Source organism: Stegodyphus dumicola, chromosome 1 (genome assembly GCF_044657685.1).
Source record: "Stegodyphus dumicola isolate Sdum_Otavi_A_Nest chromosome 1, ASM4465768v1".
NCBI classification, from domain to species: Eukaryota; Metazoa; Arthropoda; class Arachnida; order Araneae; family Eresidae; genus Stegodyphus; species Stegodyphus dumicola.
In genome coordinates, this window is record NC_140768.1 from 54,317,538 (window position 1) to 54,339,029 (window position 21,492).

Genomic DNA, 21,492 nt, shown 5'->3' on the forward strand with positions numbered 1-21,492 from the left:
TTTCATTGAGTTAAAATTTGTCTCATCTTAAAGATAAATATTGGCAGTATTAAAATCCGTTTTCGACTCACGAAAAAATTTCTGATGCTATGTGAAATCGTAAATCTAATATTATCAGGTTCAGCGTTTCTCCTTACTTGCTTGGGGAATATTCAAGAACCTGAATCGGAACAGGGAGCTTACTAAGATACAATACACAGGATCACGAAACCCTTTATTTTTCACTCTTTACAATAATTTCCGTACTTCGGAATACAGAGACCAACCACTTGTGGTCTGAACGTAAGAATATAAAAATATTAACAAAACTCTAACTTAACTTTGGAATAATAAACAAGGGCCTACGTGGAAGATTGGCCGTATATTAACAGGAAGCCGTATGTAGTACAGAGAACTGTTAACACTACAATACGTTTAAAATTATTAAGAGGATTAAACCTCTGGCCTGGAAGGCAACCAGCAACCGAGTAAAACTGCTAAGGCAAGCGGCCTGCTTCGACTAACTCCTTCCTCTCTCTCGCTTGGCAAAAAGCCACAACTTAAGTACTTGGCGTTCGCCAACAAATTTGCATAAATAAGTTAAAGCTTTTAATTCTGGCCGGAAGTAGAAAATAAGAAGTGATAGTAAAGATTTAAAATAAAATAAACGTTAGTAAAACTTAAGATCCTTACAATATGACAACTAAGGAAAAGTTAAGTAACAAATTATATATAAAATAATTAAATCATAATTTTTGGAGCTGCATAATTTTCTATATTGAATAACTTGAAATATCAGCTATTAGCTCATAGGATGATTTGAAATATCAGGTAAGATTCAGCCATGAATCTGTCGTCCATATAAATATAAATCTATCGTCCATATTATAGGTTAAATATTAGTTAAAATTGTCAGAATCGTTACTTATTTTCTTCGGCTGAATATTTAAATGATATTTATCAGATTGAGTTTAGTTGTCGTTTAAAAAAAAAACGATAGTTGCATCTTATTCATCTCAGTATTTTATTAGAAAAACCTCTATTTGAAATTACGTATTAAAGAGGCTGATTGTCATGTCAGAGTGAAAATTGCCTTACGTAGCTTGCAGCTCCAAACAAATTGAGTAATTTAATTTGCCTGGTAATATAATCGTTTTAGAGAAAGCGAAATGTTTTCTAATGATTTTAATTATATTTCCTTTCGTAGAATTTTCCAAAATATACGTAAAATTCCAAAATGCAGCTTGTCATTTCTCATTCGGGAAGTTCTTTGTAAGGTTGGAGTTTTCTCAGAATATCGTGTTATGCCTCGAATAATAAGAAGAAATGCTTATCAACAAATTTCGAATTTCGACCGAGACAGGATAGTTGCCTATCGAAAGTGTAGATTATCTTTCCGTGATATCGCCGGTCGCACTGGTCGCCATCCAAACACTGTCATGCAAATATGGAACCAATGGATTGCTGAAGGTCATACTGAATGGCATGCAGGATCTCAACGCCCTCCCATGATTAACGCCAGAGGGGACAGACATATGAGGTCAGCCCTGCAAAACCGTACTACCACGACACGGAACATTAGTCAGGAAATGGGCATGTTTGCAGCATGCTCAGTATTAGCTCGTAAGGTGCGTCGACGTTTGCAGCAGCGTGGACTGTCAGCAGGGTGACCATTACTTTGGCTTCCCTTGACAATGCATCACAGAGAGAGATGGCGACTCTGGTGCGGCAAATGACAAAGCTGAGTACAGGAGTGGCGCAATGTAGCCTTTTCAAACGAATCCGGGTTATACATGCAGTATTCTGATAGCCGTATACGTATCGTGAGTGTCCGACGAGACCGCAGGTCGGCTGCTTGCATTTGATATCGGTACAGTGGTCTTGCAACTGGTCTGAGGGTATGGGCAGCTTTGAGTAAATGACACGCACATCTCTAGTTCGGATCGATAGTAATTTGAACGCAGATGGGTACATTTCAGACATCTTACGTGCAGTGGTTGTGCGCTATATTCGAGGCCCCCTAAAGGCATGTTCCAACAAGATAAAACAAGACCACGTGTGTTCTGACCTTCCTTGATACACAGGGTATTCGACTGCTACACAGGGTATTCGACTTCACGGTCTCCAGATCGGTCACCCATTGAAAACATCTGATCTTGGGTTGCTGAGAGACTGGCCCGCCACCCTCTCCCGCTAATAAGATTGATGAAGTGTGGCATAGACTTGAAGCAGCATGGAATGAGTTGCCCATTTTTGTCATCCAAGCCCAGTTTGACCAGCTTAATGGGGTTAGGGCCGATTTAGCTGTCAGGGGTGGCAGCTGTTTCTGCTAATTTCGCACCCCTCTGAAACTTCAAAATGCTTACAAATTTAATTATTTTGTCTTCATGCCATACTGTTTAAGTGAAATAAATATCTTTTTTGTATTTCACTCGATCACTTGTGTTCATGGTGTTGTTATTTTAATTGCCAGCAGTGTAGTTCATATACCGCTCACGTATTTTTTGGACTGCAGTAGCTAAATATTTCTTTTCTACTGGAATATGAAAGCATTTGTCAAACAGCGATAGTACCATAAACGAATTTTTACTTTCTATATCAAAGTAATCACTAAAAAGGGAAAATTCCCATACATAAAAGAGAATTAATGCATTAGAAGTCAGGTTCTTCGTCGAATTTAAAACATAACATATTTTGCATATACCTCATTCCTTTTGCATGCAGATAGTAAGTGAGTAGTAACAGGATACTGAAAGTATTATGAAACAATAAAGGCTGAAGATAGATATTGGTATTGTATGTGTTTTATAATTTTGAAAAAACAATTGAAAAAATAATTTTGAAAAAATAATCTTACAGTAGTTTGAAATTATATTCCATAACTACTGTAAGAACTGCCTAGAGATTTCAGCATTTAAGTTTATCCTATCACTTTATTGACAAATTTTCACAAATAAATTTAGCAATGACGTTTAAAAATTATTATTGCGTAAGATTAAATGTGCTTTAAGAAATGAATAAAAATATGTAAAATGCATTTGCCTTATTTGCATGTTGCAGTTACATTTACATTTGCTTTATAACATATTATAGTGCATGCAATTAATTTCTCTAATTAATTAACGAAATATTTTAGTCTAAAGTACATGTGGAGGCTTGCCTGCACACTAGATGAGGCAATCCTGTCTATATTATGTGTAATTTAATAAAATTCTATAAAATAAAGGCGCTTTCCTGAAAATATTTGCACGGCTAGTAATCGAGAAATATAATTTTATATTTGTGTTCTAAGAAGAAAAAGTACATACTGAATACGTCTAACTTTTACCAGCATTTGAACATATAATTCTTGTTTAACTTAAATAACCACAATGGCTATCTGTAGCACCTGAAAATCAGCGATCGAGATTTATCAACATTAAAAGCTGTGAGGTTTCTTTATGTTAATTACCTAGTTATTTTATGTTTTGGATCTGTACTTTCACTTTTACCACGCTCGTTCCGTTTTTTTTTTCTAGAATGCAAATTTAATTCGCGTTTATTTAAAGGAAAGTTTGTCGAAATTTAATACAAAGCATGTTCTGCCTCTCGTGGCTGCCTTACTAGATTGATATAAAAGTTCTTGTCTTTGGCCTTGCATTATAACTCCCGATAGTTGAATCGTACCCCAGTTAACTTTTGAGCCAACTTCGCGTTAAGTTGATTGTGTAGCCTTCGGCTACAAGTTTATTTGAATTTAAATTTTACATTTGACTTATTGTTAACTTACCTGGCCACAAGTGGTTGGCTGAGTTGTAAGCACAAGATATGCATTCTCTTCTTATTTAGTTTTAAATAAAGGTTCTTTTATACCAGTCTCACGTTTCAGTTGTTACTTTAGACTTTCTTATAATTCGCTTAACGTCTATCAAGCGTTTAAACACTTTAGATGATTGCTAAGCACACTAAACTCTACAAAGATGTAAAACAAGTTTAATTATATTTGAAAAGAATATTCTTCACTTTCATTTATGGAAACGTGAAAGGAATGCTCCCGAAATAGTTTCTATCGCTAAGAATGGGGATAAAATATTTTCATATGGCATGTATGCATAAAAGTATATTGGAAATATTAATATCCGCCATATCTTTTTCTTCACCTTTCATAGACCTTTCTAGCAAGGCAGAAAATAATATGTTGTCACTCAAAGCAGTCTCTGTACCTTCTTTTATCGAGTTATTCTGTACCATTTACAGTATACGCACTGCTTCACCTTTTGTTTTATTTCTTCCCCCCACCCACACTCAATTTAGGTTCAGCATTGAGCGTCATTTTTCGAAAATTAAATATCAATGTCATCATGTACGGGTAAATAATGATAGTTCACTATTGATTCACACATGATAATTCACTGCTGGGTATAACATTTTAAATAGAATGAATAAGTGTAATAAATTTTGATAAGAGCGGAAAATCAGCATTTCACACTGTACGATAGCTTTTCATTTCAAAATTAGTTTTTGTGTTGCTGTTATTATTAGAGCTAATATGACACCATCTTAGCAATTCTTAAAACACTAAAACATGAAAATTGGCTTCACCTGTGCTTTAAACATCATTTTACCTAGGAAAGATGTCTTATTCAGTTATGCCGTTCATTAAAAGGAATGAAGAGCTTCATAATTCATAAACAAGGAAGAAAGAAAATTAGAACTAAATGTTCGTATTGCTGTGTCACCGTGTCCAGTTAAGGCACTTCCAGATTTAATGAACTATATTCAGAGTATCTGCTCATATTCAGGTTTTTCATGCTTTATACGCAGTATATACTACTATGGCATTCACATATGATCCGGAATTCATGAATTTTCGTATGATGACCCCCTGCGGCACGACGTCGCATGTTACCAGTGGTGAACTATAAAAATTTTTTAAAAAGGGCGCAAAGTGTTCCAAAAAACACTTATTTTTATTTCATAATTTAATATGAAATGACACACATTCTCATTTTTGTACATAATATAAAAGACTAAATGTTAATGATTTTGTGTGGACGTTTCATATTAATCAATTGGCCGTTAGTTACTTCTTGTGGTATTCAGTTTAGTTTCAATGACCACAATTTAAATTTTAAAATAATTTATTAATTACTCGCTTATTGACTTCTTTTAAATGTAAAACTGAATAAAAGGACTTCATTCTATTGTCTTAATGTTAAACAATTTGATACCGAAGAGTAAATTTATTGACCATAGATGGCATAGTCTAGAACTTGTTCAAATATTAGGTTATTTACTACGCGTTTGACAGACCTTAAATGAAACTAGACGTGATTAGAATAAGAAACAGTAGCGTAAGTCAAAGTATGATTTAAATTGCAAGATGGGTGTTTTTCTTGCAATGAATAAATAAGCAAACCAAGAAAATAGAAGTCCATCTCCAGCTTTTTAAAGCTCACTTATTATGTGAAAACCAATGAAAGCTTGATCTTATTAATCATGTGTAACGCTTTTAAGAACAGTGATTATGTATGAAAGATTTTGGTCCGTGGGACAAAATATTACCTTTAAGGTTTTAGTAAGAACGGAATCTCATACTCCTAGATTTCGACCATTTCACATTTTCATAGATAGTATGAAGAACAATATCTGTCATGTACAGGAAAACAGGATATGCTGCCATATCTCAGATATAATCCAGATTTAAACCTCGGTTTCCACAAAGGAGAAATATGATTTTCACATTGGATACGTATCTAGCCAAAGGCCCTTTCTGAAGAAGAAATAAACAGCTTCCTTTGAAAAAAATTTAAGAAAGACGCATTGCTTCAAAGAGAGATTCCTTTGAATAACAACGTAATTTGCAAGTATATGACTAATCCACATATTTAATCATCCCATTGGCCCGGGTCATACTTGACTGCCATAGTATTTTGTACATCTGAAATTAAAATTGTATTTTTGTAGAATTTTTAATATGTGTATCCATTTGAGTACACTAAAAAGTGCGTCAAATTATAAATCCTTTAAAAAATTTAATAATTCAAACAGTACGTGTTTTTAGAGGATCTATCTTTGTTAATAATTTTAATCTGTATAGAAATGCACGATGGTAAATATATTTAAAATTGGGTATATTTAAAATTAGTGTTGGATTGAAAAGAGAGCGAAGCCTCACGTTTTCGAAAAAGACCCAAATTCTGACAGGTCTGCTGTGATGGGTGATACGGTGCTTATTTGCAATTAAAGAAAACGAATGCCTGTTCAAAACAAGTTTAGATACTTATTTTCTTATGAAAATTCTTCAGAAATCGATGTTTCTAGCTCATCTCTTTCCACGTTTTATACAGCCTCTTTATCACAAATATCCTCTTTACTTGTAGATGAATCTCCAGAAGGCGATGTCTACCCCCACCCATGTAAAGATCTACTAGCTCCATCCTCATTCCATCCACACATGTTTCAAAGACGATAATATAAGGTATGTAATGTCAGTAAGGTCATTATTTATTTATTTATATATTACTCTTTGTAATGCACTATATTTAAAATTTTAAATGTATCACGAAAATCGCGAGGAGACACGACTAGCGAACCTCGTAACATTTTAAGAACAAATTCATGGTAAAATCGTCGTTCGAAAAGTAAGTTGTTTGTAAGCTGAGGAGCGTCTGTATATATATATACAATACACTAGCAGTCTTAAACGTTTCTCATAAATTGTCCCCTTTTCATCATCAAGGGGGTTTTTTTCGCAACCCAGGAATTAAATATAAAATAAAGGTATAAAAATTAATATTTTCTCATTAATAATTTATTTCTTTGGTAAACAATGCACATATGAAAAGTAGTACTTTTTGCATTTGTTTCCAGTTTACAAAAATTCATGAAGGAAGATCACGTTTTAATGAGACACGTGTGCTTGAAACTGCAATTTGAAAACTGCTTATATTAAAAGAGAAAATACAGTAAAGCACAGTTAACACGCCTTTCAAGGTTCCGTTCAGAAAAGATATATAAATAAAAGAGATGTATAACCTACATTTTAACTTAGGATGACATGCCATACACTGCTTTAAACAGTTTTATCATTGTGCCCATTGCTTTCCACAATTTTATCATCCTACATTTGGTTTCTTAAAATGTTATTCATATTTTAGTCAAATATTTTATTTCTGAAATCGCAAGAATCAAATATCATAAGATTAAAAAAAAAATACAAATACTAAATTTTACGCAAAAATTTATTTTTCTTCTCTTTTTCTTCAGGCATTCTGCAAGTATATTAAAAAGCATCCAACTTTTCGAAACATCTTGATAATTCTGACAATCATTTTAAATAAAGTTATCGCCTTCCATTTCATAAAGACCCACAAACGGCTGAGTGGTAAAGTCGCTGAACATTGTTTGGTCAGAGGTTTTATCAGTTTTTAGAGGCTAGACATTTTGAAGGTATGAGGAAAAAAAAGACTGGTTTCATCAAGAGGTTTTGGTTTATTTAATTATGGCAAAGCACACTAGGGCTATCTGCCTAAGGGAAGGGATGCCTTCGTGGAGGACTTTCTAAGGGAAACTGGTTCGTATACACCTTGCACATGGGGTAAACCACTAAAACGCACATGCAGCCCGTTCGCAGGATTCGAACCTCGTACCGAACTACCAGTGTTCAGCGACTTTGTCGCTCGGCCGCTGTTTCATCAAGAGGAAAAAGACTCATTAGGTGACATCCACATACATCACTGGATAAACTCCTGAATCTTCAAATAATTCGACTGAGAAATCATGGGATTCTCCGTTTATGATACGATATGATGTTCTATAACGTAATTTAAATTTATACCACCATAAAGTCTAAAACCAGTCGCTTTTCACTTTAATCTGCAATGATTTCGTTTTCGTCTTTTCTGTTAACCACAAGCTGATTTGATGGTATTTGCTGGTGTGCACGTCCAAGTGTTTCCTCTTTGAACACCTATATTCTTTGAAGTATCCTGAATGTGTATTCAAAAGCGTCCAACTTTTTGAAACATCTATTTTGTCTGACAGCCAAAATTTCCCTTCAAATTTTTGCTTAATTCCCGCCCCCCTAATTTTCTTCTTTCCTTCTACAGTTATTTTTACTGCTCACGCAAGAAAATTAAGATTTTTCGATTCCATAAATTTTGCATTCTTTTTCAATTTTTTTAAAATATCAATTACATAAATTGCGTTTCAGCTGAAGACAGCTTTTCATTTTCTAGTCATTTTAACTAGAAATAAAGTTTAAAGCGAAGACCAAAGGATAAATATTTTAATAAAAAGATTTTTTGCTAAATGACAAAGAAATAAAACAGTCCAGCAGTGTTTATTCTGTACCACCGAGTAACCCGATTCTTAGATCGGCTGAAGATCATGTTTTTTATACAATCTATAACGCTAGAGAAAAATTAGCTTCTTAAAACCTTCTTTCTAAGAGGATTATTATAAAAATTTATATTTATATATATATTTTCAAACCGTCAAACTTGTAAAGTTTTATTTACATATTATTAAATTTTAATTTGAAGCTATGCGTTATATGTATACCATGCGTAAGATTTTTGCTTTTATGGAAAGAATAAAGAATCGAAGCAAATATGCTTAGGATAATGGAACAAAACTGAAAAAATTTCCCCTCCCTCCGAAAACAAAATATTGAAAATTCGACCTTGAATTTATTGTTTTATCGAAATATTTAATTTGACTTATCTTCTGAATCCTAGTTCCGACAACAATGCCGTCAAAAATTCCGAATTACTGAAGCTGAAGTAAAAGGTTTAGTATATATTCACTGTATGTTAATAAAGTAATCAGTGTGTAAAAAAATAGATTATGGAATTTACGCTGATGCAACATTTTGTCTGAATGCCCAATCTGTAATGAAAGAGAAAGCTTGTAGAGATCTGTTTTTGACATGCCTCTAAAAGTAGATGTCATACTCCTTTTATCTCTTCAATGTCAAAAAACTTTCCTTTGACAGGGAACTTTAGTTTCCGGGAAAGAAAAAAATCACGAGAAGACAAATTTGCAGAACATGCAGGACGATTGAGTACGCATACTTATTTTCGGAACACAAGCGATTCTCCGATTGGTTATTGAATAATGAAAAGATGCATTGTCATGCAATACAAAGCATTTGGATTACGTTTTCTGACTGAATAACGTAAGATTAAAAGTCATCTGCTTAATTCGCAGCCATTTACAAGTCAACTACTCGGGCAATTGCAGAATCGTATTGATACCTTAGCTTGTAAGACAAACCTAATATCACTGGATTTAAATACTTCTTTAATCTACCGAGAACATTCCTTCTTTAGCTCGTACTCCAAGAATATTAGGTGAATACAATTATTGCAAAAGAGATTGTGCCCATCAGCGGCCGAGCGGTAAAGTCGCTGAACACTGGTAGTTCGGTCCGAGGTTCGAATCCCGCGAACGGGCTGGCTGCATGGGCGTTTTCGTGGTTATCCCCATGTGTGACGTGTATACGAGCCAGTTTTCCTTAGAAAGTCCTCCGCGAAGGCATCCCTCCCCTTAGGCAGATAGCCCTCGAGGCTTTGCCATAATGACACACACACACGCAAAAAAGATTGAAAGTTCATTTTCACTACGGCTTGGTAGTTTACTAACGAGTTAACAAAACTTAAATTCTGCTTGTCTCTAAAAATACAACAATATTTTAAATATTTACAAATAAAATATTAAGTTGGAGATTTAATTGGAGCTTCACCAGTTGCCTAGTATTTGAAGATTGTTAAATACTAATTGTTTGTTGCGAAGTCTAACCAAGGCTTGCATAGTTGGTTTTCGTAGTTTTCTAGGTTCTCTTTACAAAGGTCCTCTATGAAAGCATCTTAACCAAATAGCTCCCATGTTCTTTTTATGTTCAAATAACCAACTAACCTAGTTTAAGCGCGATTTCCAAGTGAAGTTACTAGCAAAACTTGAATACTCATTAAAAATCAGCCAATGGGAGTAACATGAAAGATACGGCGCCAATAATTGAACTGCTGTTAGAGTACGCTGTTTCTAAACTTAGATGGTCATTCCTTAATTAAATATAATTGATTTGTAACTTCTACTAGAGCTGACGGTAAGAACTGAAGTGCAAATAAATAATACCTTCTGCAATCTTGATCAATATAAAACTAGAAATATTTGCATAGAAAAATATTTGTATTCAGACAGAAAGTTTTTGAAATATTTGCAGTTACTTTATAAGGATTTATTAATAACCGTAATAATTACTTATTATATTACTGATGATTAGAATTCAGTTCTTGACAATTACATTCTAAATTAGAATTTTAAGGATATAATGAAAATACGTTACGCAGAAAAATACATTTTAAGATAAAAAAATGAGTCGATTTTTTATGTTTAAAAACTTCTTAAATTCATTTAATAAACATCGTACCCTCGTTGGTAATTGAATCTAGAATGTTAGGTTTCGTTTATATAATTATTCTTACTTGTCCATAGAACCTTCTGACTTATCTAGCCATCAAGTAGCTGCAGATCATTTCTAGATAACCATTGAACTTCCATTAATTCGGCCTCTAGAGGGTTGTATGTTTATATCATAATTTGACTTTTATAAAAATGATTCTTCTAAATCTTATGTTACTATAAAAATATACTGTGCTTTAAAAATATGGATGATAATATCAGCCGCTCTTTCAGCCACTTCATAAGCAACAGCTTGCTTAGAAATAAATTATGCAGTTAATGTCATAAAATATTTTCAAAAAAATTCAAATAAACATCAAACGAAAGTTCTCAGTTTTAGATAATTCGATTTAAACGAAGTTAAAGTAAAGTAGCAGACGATAAAACGCCGAAGATAAAAATTTACTCTTACAATTTTTTTTTTTTTTTTTTTTTTTTTTAAGGAAGAAAGAGAGAAGTTTTAAAAAAAAAAAGGTAAAAATTTGAATAATGTCATCTATAATTTAAAAAATAATAATTTTTCACATAGTATTAATAAATATTTATTACGCATCATTGAGGGAAAAAATTTCATATAATTAATTCTCCGCAAAAATTTATTTGAAATTTAAGGTTAAAAGTAGTTGTGGCAATTCATTGTTAACAAAAGTCCATAAACCACATTTGGCGTTATTATCGCTCAAAAAAAAGATTCCAAATTTCAAAACGCGAAAATATGTAAATTCATCTTAGAAAATTTTGAATAAAGAAGTCTAATTTTTTGCAGGTGTGCTTAGGTACACCTACTTTAAGATGACGGTAAAAATTTTATAGGTTATAATTCAAAATGTTTTTCGAAAATTTTTTTTTTAATTATTTAAAAATACAAATTTTAAAAATAAAACACAGAAATGGGTAAATTTTATTTGGAATGAACCTAAATTTCGAAATGTGAAAAGGAAAATAAAAAAAGTTTAATAAAAAAAGAGATATTAATAAATATTTGCCAAATTCAATTAACATTGAGGAGCTAAGATTTTGAGATCTAATATTTTAAAAGCTACTCGTACGAGATTTACTTTTACTGTTTTTTATAATAGTTTATTGTTTCTGCGAAATAATTCGTTTAATTATTTTCAACTTTTTATTCCAGCTTAATATGCTTTTAATTTAAATTTTCGCTGTCATTTATATGTGTGTGTGTGTGTATTTTGATGGCTAATTGGGCCGTTTTATTAGATTTAAAACTAACATCATTCATTTCATTGCTTATGCGATTATTCAAAGTTGTTTTGCTGCAGCTAAATTTGTACCAGACTTGAAATGAACAGTATAAAATGAAAAGCAATTATTTAATTTCCTATAATATTACTCCTGTTTTCTAGAGATATATTCTGCATTAAAAATTATACGAGGCAAAATATTCAAAAACAGTTATTTTATTTTCAAGAATCTTTATAAAATAAATACACATGGCTGTCTTCCAAAAAAATTATCTGTATTTCTTATATGTGCGATTGATAATATGAGATCTTTCTTTAGTGGTGATGTCCATGGTGATGTCCATGGTGATGTCCGTGATGATGTCCGTGATGATGTCCATGATGATGATGGTGACCATGGTGGTGGCCATGATGGTGGTGATGACCATGGTGATGATGATGTCCATGATGATGATGATGGCCGTGATGATGATGATGTCCATGATGGTGATGATGCCCATGGTGATGGTGGTGACCATGATGGTGATGATGCCCATGGTGATGGTGATGTCCATGATGATGTCCATGATGATGCCCATGATGATGCCCATGATGATGGTGGTGACGTGCTTCTATATCCATTTTACTTTCAGCGTAGGTATAGGTGCATAATAATACAATGCACACACTTACTAAGAGAAGCACCAAAAATCTCTACATACAAAAAAAGCTTATGTTATAAACTAAACATAAAATAGAGAAAATGAGCATTCCTTTAAAAAATTGAGCGGAAAATTATTTTCCCTTACGTATTTTATTGGAGCAAATTTCTAAATTTCTAAATATCTAATATTCAAATAGCCTTTTTCCTTTTAATATTATATAGGAAAGGAATTTCTCGTATAGAACATTAAATTATCAAAGCTTCCAGTATAGTCCTTAATATCAGCAAAACTTTCAGTATAAACGGCTCTATCTATTTGACTGCTGAAAGAAAAATTGTTTGGTCTGATGATTACGGAAAAGCATAGGAATGATAGAAACTTAAGGGATGGAAATTACTTGTATGGAAAACGTTCTAAAGAACGTGGCGTTTATTTTACACAAGCTGCAAATCAGGAAAAGAAACATTCTGGGCTCCAATTCGGTTGCCGAGAACAGAACCAAATAACAACTCCTAACGATCTGCGAATTCAAACTCTAGTAGTTCATTGTTTAGCCTTTTGGATGCTTAACCAATAACGTATTTCAGATTATTATTATCGAAAAATATATGTCATGGAAAACATTTATACGATAGCTTGAAGAATTCAAGAGGGAATATGGATAGTACAAAAGCGAAATATGGAACAAGAAAGATTTCATTCGTTGAGGTTTTACAAAAAAAAAAATCAATATTATGGATTACTTTCTAATGCATCAGATACTATCCCAATTTCTTTTAGTGGAGTTCAGCCCGAAATTTCTCATTTAAAAATGTAATAGGATACAAACCATGATTTTTCCGGCGCTTCCGTCTAAAACTATACACATATATTCAAAATTCAAGACTGTAAACCTAAAATCTTAAATTTTTGAAATTTTTAAACATTCTATATTTCCAAAATCTTAAGAGATTTGCAATAAACTTTTCGGTAATGTAAAACTGTTATTATACATCAAAATATTTGATATTTTATTTTGATTTCGATATTCATTAGAACTGAATCTATCATAAAAAAATTCAAAAATTTTTATTCATGAACTTTTATATGATAAGTTAGTAGATTTATTAGACATGACTTAATTTTTTGGGGGGAATGTGTCCTTTATTTTAAAATTTTTGCGGCCTCGTAAGAAATATTATAATGGCAGATCAAGATTCTCAATATAACATGATGAACGGAAATGAATTACACTGTTTTATATGATTTAGTTTATTCGACAAATTACTTAGGACAAAAGCAACTTTACTTATAGCTGAAGATGTTATGATTCATGATAGATTTTTTTTCTTTCTAAAATTAGGCGTTTATATACTTTCATTCCGTAATTAACAGAATGAAATAGCAAAATCTTTTTTCTAATTAATTAACCGAATGAAAGCTGGATATCTTTTTACCTTAGATATATATTATTCTGAGTACATCATCGTAATATAATCAAAACCGTTAAATTATTATTTTGATATAAGAATAAACGTTTTCAGTTTCAGAATTGTTCTTCTGAAGGTTAATGGCTACTCTTATTCTAATCTCAGTGACGTAATATTCAATACCAAATTATCTTACCATATCGACCGTTTCCTGTTCACTTAAAAGGTAGTCGAAAGATAAGAATGAATATTCTGACTTCTGTGAATTCTCAGCTGACTTTTATAGTAACCATAAAATGAATTTTGGAAAAAAGGTGCTGACGTACTTGGACCTTAACGGTTCACTAATTATTCGATTCTATCTTTTATACGAACTGCGATATACGCGACCTTACCCTCATCAGAAGTTGTGCTACATTTGATCTTATGCCATTTTCAGAGGCACGGTAGAAAGACTTTCGATGATGCAGAACGAAGAATGGACCACAGAACTTTTTCTATGTTCGTAATTACCGGCAGCGTTCACAATGTGACTTGTTACGAATTTTTCATTTGATATATCCTCGGTCTCCAACGCACACCGTGATGCTTATCTTATACAAAATTCAAATACTACTATAAACGTATAAAAAAAGATTTAAAAAGAAGTAGGTATATACAATAGTAATCAGTTCAAAGTAGCGGCTAAAAGTAACAAAACGAAATCATTTGACACAATTGTCTTTTTCTATTCTAATTAATAAAATCTTACATGTCATTTAAAAAACATATGTTTATCCTTAAGTTTGTATGAATTTAGGTACCTTTTAAGATAAAAGAAAAGAAATTATAATTTTAATTTAACTTGAATGTGTCCGTTACCACTGACTAATTTTAAATGTTGTTGCTTCTGTAAATTCGTAGATTCATTGGATATAATAATCGTTCTTTGCTTTTTATCACATTCATATTCTAATTTAACATCATTTTAACATAGCGACAGTTCATATAAAAATATTTCTTTCCATTTGAGGAATGCAAAATTCCAGCAAGCTTTATTATTATTATTATTAAAAGTAGTTCGAAGCTCTAAAAGAACATTTTATCTTCTGGGAGACATAATCCATTAGACATAGTTAATTCCATAGATAATGGATTATTTTCAATGGATATCAGTCGTTCATCCCATAAGGCTAAAAGTTCTGATCTATTATTACAAATAGATTATTCAAGGTTGGGAATATGTATTTTTAAAGGCCATTTGTAAATAATTATATTGATATGCCTTCATACCAAATGCTGATCATATTTATGTGATCAACATTTTAGTTGATTATGCGCATTAGCTAAAATGATCACACTGATCATATTGATGATTTGATCAATATGATAAGTATTTTAGCTAACAGAATAGTTTGCCATAAATTACTGTAATTTTCTCACGTGCGCATCCTATACATGTAATTGCAATTCTTATCATTTTACGTACTAACAAACAGAACCATGGAGTACTGGCCAGTATCAACGGTTTAATGCCCGACATAAAGTTAATTGCATTTCACATTTCAATCATGACGGCAGAATGGGCTGTCCATTTGAGTAGTTTCTTCATTGCATTCAGCCTTAAATGTTGGAGAAGCAAATCGTTTGCATCCCTATTTAATACCTTCTATATTTATATTAAAATATATCAGTGAGTTATCATAAAACTATCACACTTTGTAAATTCATGGACAGATACCCAAAACGTGGTCTGGGGTTATCAGAAATCTAAAGTGGACGCATCAAATCGTCAAGGTTTGCCAGAATAAGGAAAATGCCATAAAACGTAAAAATGTACAGATTTCTCCTGAGATGCTGCGTTCGTCATCGTTATAAACAATCTCCCGTAGGCAATACGTCATCATCTGCCAAGGTGGACAACCCAAAACTTGTAGTTCCAATAAAAAGATTTTCCCTCTCCTCTGTTTTGTCGTCATTTGTCGTTTACAATGCTCGCTTTTTTTTTAAATGTTTTACTCCAGCAATTTTCGTCATACGTGTATCGTTCAAACACCATTTATGCCATTTATGCAAATTTACCAGCGTACTGAAAAACCATTTATGGTTTTTCAGTACGCTGGTAAATTTGCGCAGGACAAAAAGTGGGTGTTGCCATTCGAAAATTTCGAAAATGTTTCACTGTAACAGTAACCGTGAGAGCTCATTTGTTTTAAATCATCACAATACCTTCAAATAACAATATCTGAAATTTCATTTCGATTAATTCAGCGGATTAGCGGCTAGAGGTTCATATATCGGTGAAGTTGTTTTATAACCAACCCTGTGTATTATCAGAAATCAAAAGGACCTTACAGGTACAGGTGCAGGTGGGCGGGATACGAGACATTCACCATTGATCGTTCAGGTACAGTCCTGCCGCACTAACTGTGCAGTTCCGTCCTAGTATTGAGGGAGAACATATCGGGAGGCCGTCCGAGAATCCCCTCACCCCTCTTCCCTTACCATCAACCTCTCGAGACAGCATTCAACATGTCATGTATTTTGGGTTCCCTCTTGCCGCACAGACACTGTATGCTTGCAAATATCCATGCCTTATCCAGAATTCGAACCCAGACCCAACTGTATGGCACTTAGTGTTACTAACCACTATACCGGTTGGATGAAAAAAGGAACCTATATTAATGCTGCGTAAAAGGTTAAAAGAGACACATGCATATCTTTAAAATGTAATTAATATTTCACTTTGCTAAAATATTAGAATTGATTAATTATTAGCATAGTGATTTCCATTAAATTATTATTATTGAAAAAACATATAAGGCATAGGCCAGAATTGTCAAAATACACATTCCGAAGAGCCGAAAGTTTCAGTCAGCCTCATCGACTATTATTTAACATTTTCGAAAATTTTGAGATACACCCCCTTCCAAAAAAAACGTAATGCATACAGAAAAACTAAACCTCCAGATACAAGGAACGGTACCTAAAAAAATACAAGTGACCCCCTTTCCAGCCGGAAATGTGACACTTTCTCTAAACAGCCATAAAATTTCGCCAGCTATTCATTTCTTAATTAAAAGTAGCTCCCTATATAAAGAATATGATAACACTTTAAAATTTGAGGCAAAATAATTCTTTCAATACGCAATAAAGACTAAACCGAAGAGTTCTGCAGATAGGCAATATTTTTCCTTTCCTTTCTGAAATAGCTTCAAAAAACGCCAGAGGTCATGGAGATTGTCTTACATTTTGGTCCGTATAGTAATGTTAATTCAAATACAAAACGAATAAGCTAATCCATAGCTTGTTTAGGCAAATATTATTAAAAAAAAACAAAGAATTTAAACAATTAAGGAAATACTTGACTGTTGGCAGGTTGGGAATAACGGAATTCATCTGTCATTTTAGCTGTATTATATCTGAAAATTTGCTCAAGGTGCATTGGAAGGGGTAGAGCAATACACCCATTTAGAAGGAGGAATGGACAACCACAGACCTTTTCGGGATTCGTGTTCGAACACATCTCTAGGGCCACCTATAGCAACAACAGCACATTTGAGAGCATACCAGTAACAGTACATATAGAACGTAAGCATAATGACTCTCATTAAAAGTATGAATTTTGATTCTTAATTAATAGGCAAATAAAAAAAATACTTGTTCGGATCCTAAAGTCTCTAACTAATGGCTATTAACGGTCAAGATTCTTTACTTAAGCTAGCCATATGTTTGAAAAGATTTATTGGAAATAATGACATTTTATATTATACTCGTATTATATGCTCAAAATGAAGACAGTATGTAAAAACGCCATTTAAATCGTTTGAAAAAATCATACACATCATACATCATAAATATTCACACCTCCGTTTTCATGACGTATTTAATAGAGATTTTTTCCATAAATTACTTCGGAAAATTGCAGTTTCCGAAGAAAGAAAATATTTATCGCACTTTTTTTCTTTTCTCACGTTCACATTCTACTGTGGAATGCTAACTTATGTTGCTCATGTATTGATTCTACTTATGCATTGATTCTTTATTATGCAGATAGGTAATTTTTTGCAAAGAAATGAATAAGAAAAAATTTTTGCAAAGGAAGGAAAAATTTATCGCATTTTTTTTTCCTCATGTTCACATTCTACTGTGGAATGCAAACTTATATTATTTACGTATTGATTCCGTATTACGAAGGTATGTAATATTTTGCAAAGAAATGAGTAAAGATCAATCACCTAAAGAATTAACTAAGAGACAAATTAGAAGATTCTTTCTCTGTATTAGCAGAGGTATATGTCATTTCATTCTTTTGCACAAAATTCTCTTTAAAGAAAGTTGCGTTTAAGTTTATATCTGCATTATTTTTCTTTAAATGGCTTTCTTTGAAAATTCTAATACCAGTAAACTGGTGTACCAATATCTGTACCTATATATCGCTAAAACTGCCTAAACATTTTACTAGTAAAGATATATTTTTTACCAGTAATTTGATAAGTAACATACAGTAAACCCCTGCGGAAAGCGGTGGTTACGTCATTAATACGCTGCGCTTTTGGCAAAATAGCGTTCCATAAAGTTAACGTTCTATAGAAAAAATTTGTTAAGATATAAGGTATTTCTCCCGCCTCTTTAGCATGCATTCGTGGTGTAGTGGTCAGCACGCTCGACGCGTATTCGAGAATTCCGTGGTTCAAGTCCAGGCGAAGGCATTGCTCGTTTTTCATCTCTCCTGCTTCATAAAAATCCTAATGACTCTACAGTGGCGCCCGAACTAAAAAAGATGATGGATGATGATTCTCCACTACCAGGATTTGGCGATTGGGTCGCCTAATCCCCAGTCGCCCTTTAAAAGGGAGAGTACATAACGTATTTCTCCCACCTTCTTAGCCTGCCTTCGTGGTGTAGTGGTCAGCACGCTCGACGCATATTCGAGAGGTCCGTGGTTCGAGTCCTGGTGAGAGCATTGCTCGTTTTTCATGACTCCTGCTTTGAAATAATCTAATGTATGTACAAAGTATAATTCAGATTAAAGTACATGTAATTTAAACAAACATGAATGTTGTTGTAATGAAAAAAAAAGGAAAGAACTGATGTGCCCTGCACATGAACTCCAGCCATTTCCATGCTTTTAATATCAACGACCTTTAACTTAAATATCACTTCCGATTGATCGCTTGCAAACAAAATGTAATTTGTTGCTCCAATAAATAGAATGTAATACGGAATTTTGGATTATATTTTATTTGATAATTGGCCATGTGTAAAAACCGGTTTTGTTCGGCGCCTTATTTTTTTCATTAAAAATTGTTTTTGATTGAGCGTTTGAATAGTACAGAATTTAATTGGTTTCTAATTTAAGAAAATTAAGTGTTTATAATATATTTAAAATAAATGCTTTGAAACAAGTATTATAATTTAATGCTGTACTGTGTTATTTGTCAACATCAACAAAACTAAATTCATTTCGATCCGCGATACTTAAGGATTACTAAACAATACTCGTGAGTTTTTGGAATTACAGGTTTTTGGAATTTTTGGACACCAAGAAGTCACGATTGATCATATAAGTATAGTCTCGCAGCACTAAATCTGCATTTTCCTTTGAATATTGAACGAGAACATCCGGAGGAGGAGCAGTCCAAGTGTCTCCCACCCCTTATTGCCAAACCATAGAGGTAACAAAGGACTACTTCCTAGCTCCATGTGCCAAACTCTTGAGGGGACTTTCGGCTCACCGTGCAAGTTGAGCTTTCCTTTATACAGACATTATACACATTTACAAATATCGATGCTTTTCCGGGATTTGAGCCCCAGCTTATCCGCATGGCAGGCAGCATCAGCTGTCGTACTTTCCAGGATTTAATAAGAAGTAAAGCAGTGTATGTTTTCAAATTTGTTATTAGTTCTTGATCTACGTAATCATCAATACTGCAACAGCAATTTTTCGCAGCAAGTGCATTGTTTCGTAGCATGCCTGCATTACAAGAGGTTTGAAATTCTGCAAATGAAACACTGTTTTGAAAATCATTCTCTTCTAAATAACATATAAATAATATCGATGTAAATAAATATCATATAAATAATATTTATATAAATATATTTCCACCTCCAAGAACAGCAGTTCCAAGAAAAGTACCACTTTTGGTTTATCATATGTAATCCAAATATTATTCTCAATCATGTTTGTACATGCATCGCTATATGCATATACGAGTTTTGAACACGAAATTTGAGAAGTTTTGGATTGTATTTTGATATATATTTTCAGAAATATCTGTTCAATGTTTCAAGCATAGTATCACTTCCAGTTTATGAAGTTTAGCCAAAATCTCTCTATATATATTGTTCCTATTGGTAAATTAGTTCTAATTTTTCATTACAAAGTACTATCTGTTTCAAATTAGATGCCACTTCTTGTTGTCCATTAAAAACTGTTATGGGCTTCAAGTAATGTAAGACTTCCGGTTGTCCAAATTTACCCAAATTTAATCAGTTCTTTATATCAAAGGAAACTTTAAATACAAAAAATATGAATTTTGGGGAGTTTGATATAAGTGTTATTGTGGATGACAAAATAGTCACACACATACAAACAGACAGACATTATTGCGAAAATAGTAAAAACGTGTTGTGGGAACCCCAACTCACGCTTATTTGCTGAAAACTCACTATCGAATTTTTGGAACGGAAGCATTACCTTTCTTATGCAGATGGGCCTGCGAGAAGTAGAAAAGAAGTGGTTATATAAAGGATTTTTTATTACCACTTAATATTTGAGTAATTCAATTTTTTAAAATACTGACGATTTTTGCTTTGGACTATGATTGACACAATTTTTTAAAAAGTTTTGCAGTAAGGAAGGCCGAGTTTTTTATACTTTTCACAAGGAATCCTCTTCTTCTTCATTTGCATCAATCTCCATTGGAAAATCAGACAGTCCCTCTGCTTTTCTCAGCAATTCGTTTAACTTCTGGTATGTTAAAGACGCTATATCTTCTTCTTCTTCATGATCTCTACTTTCATTTTCTCTACTATTGTAAGATTATTCACTTCTTCATTTGTCATTTCTCGATTAATTCTTTGACTGCTTCTTCCGTCTTTGAAAATCCTTCGCCACCGAATACTTTTGCCATATGCACGATTTCTTCATTTTCAATAGAAATCCTTTAAAACTGTTGATAACTTCTGAACCAAGCTGATGGCATCAAGCATTCAGTGATGATGAATAAACGTTAAAATGCATTATGAATGAAATTCTAGAGTTGAACAAATTAAATGGAAACAATGCATATATGCGAAATCGCGTTCGGCAAATCCGCTTCCGCCAAATTCGCTTTCTGTATATCTATGTGATACAAACAAGCCTTCGTTCTGCAACCGCCAATACATCCTACAAACATTTTTTTTTTTTCTCTTAAATGCAGCTTAAAATTAAGTACGAACAAGCTAATGTTGCTAATCATGAATGAGAAGTCGGGATCTTTTTACTTGCTAGTCTTAGAGGTTGTTATCTGCAATATTTATGGTTTTAAGATTTAGTACAGTTTCAAAGCTTTCTAAATACTTATTCTTCTAAAAAATAAAAAAAATATTCTTTGTATTTTAAAGCACCTAATAGTTGCCGGGTACGTTCTGAACGCTTCTTGATTATTGAAAATTGTTAGAAAAAGGTTTCACGGTTTTAAAATCTTACGTAAATTATACGGACAGTGAACTAGTATTGTTATCTGGCATAATATTAGAGTTATTTAATTAGTTTTTTCTGGCACAGTATTAAATGCTGAAAAACTACGTGCGAAAACTTTACTTTATAATAGTGTATTACTGGTG

General features: G+C 32.8%; 1 protein-coding gene across 1 annotated transcript; it reads right to left on the reverse strand.

Moving 5' to 3' along the window:
- Positions 1-11,813: 11,813 nt before the first annotated feature.
- Positions 11,814-13,950, reverse strand: LOC118187565 (uncharacterized). Its single transcript, XM_035357813.2, has 2 exons — positions 13,877-13,950; positions 11,814-12,320 (listed from the first exon to the last, which is right to left on the reverse strand). The coding sequence occupies exons 1-2, from the start codon at positions 13,877-13,879 to the stop codon at positions 11,943-11,945; spliced, it is 381 nt and encodes a 126-aa protein (XP_035213704.1). The 5' UTR covers positions 13,880-13,950; the 3' UTR covers positions 11,814-11,942.
- Positions 13,951-21,492: the final 7,542 nt, after the last annotated feature.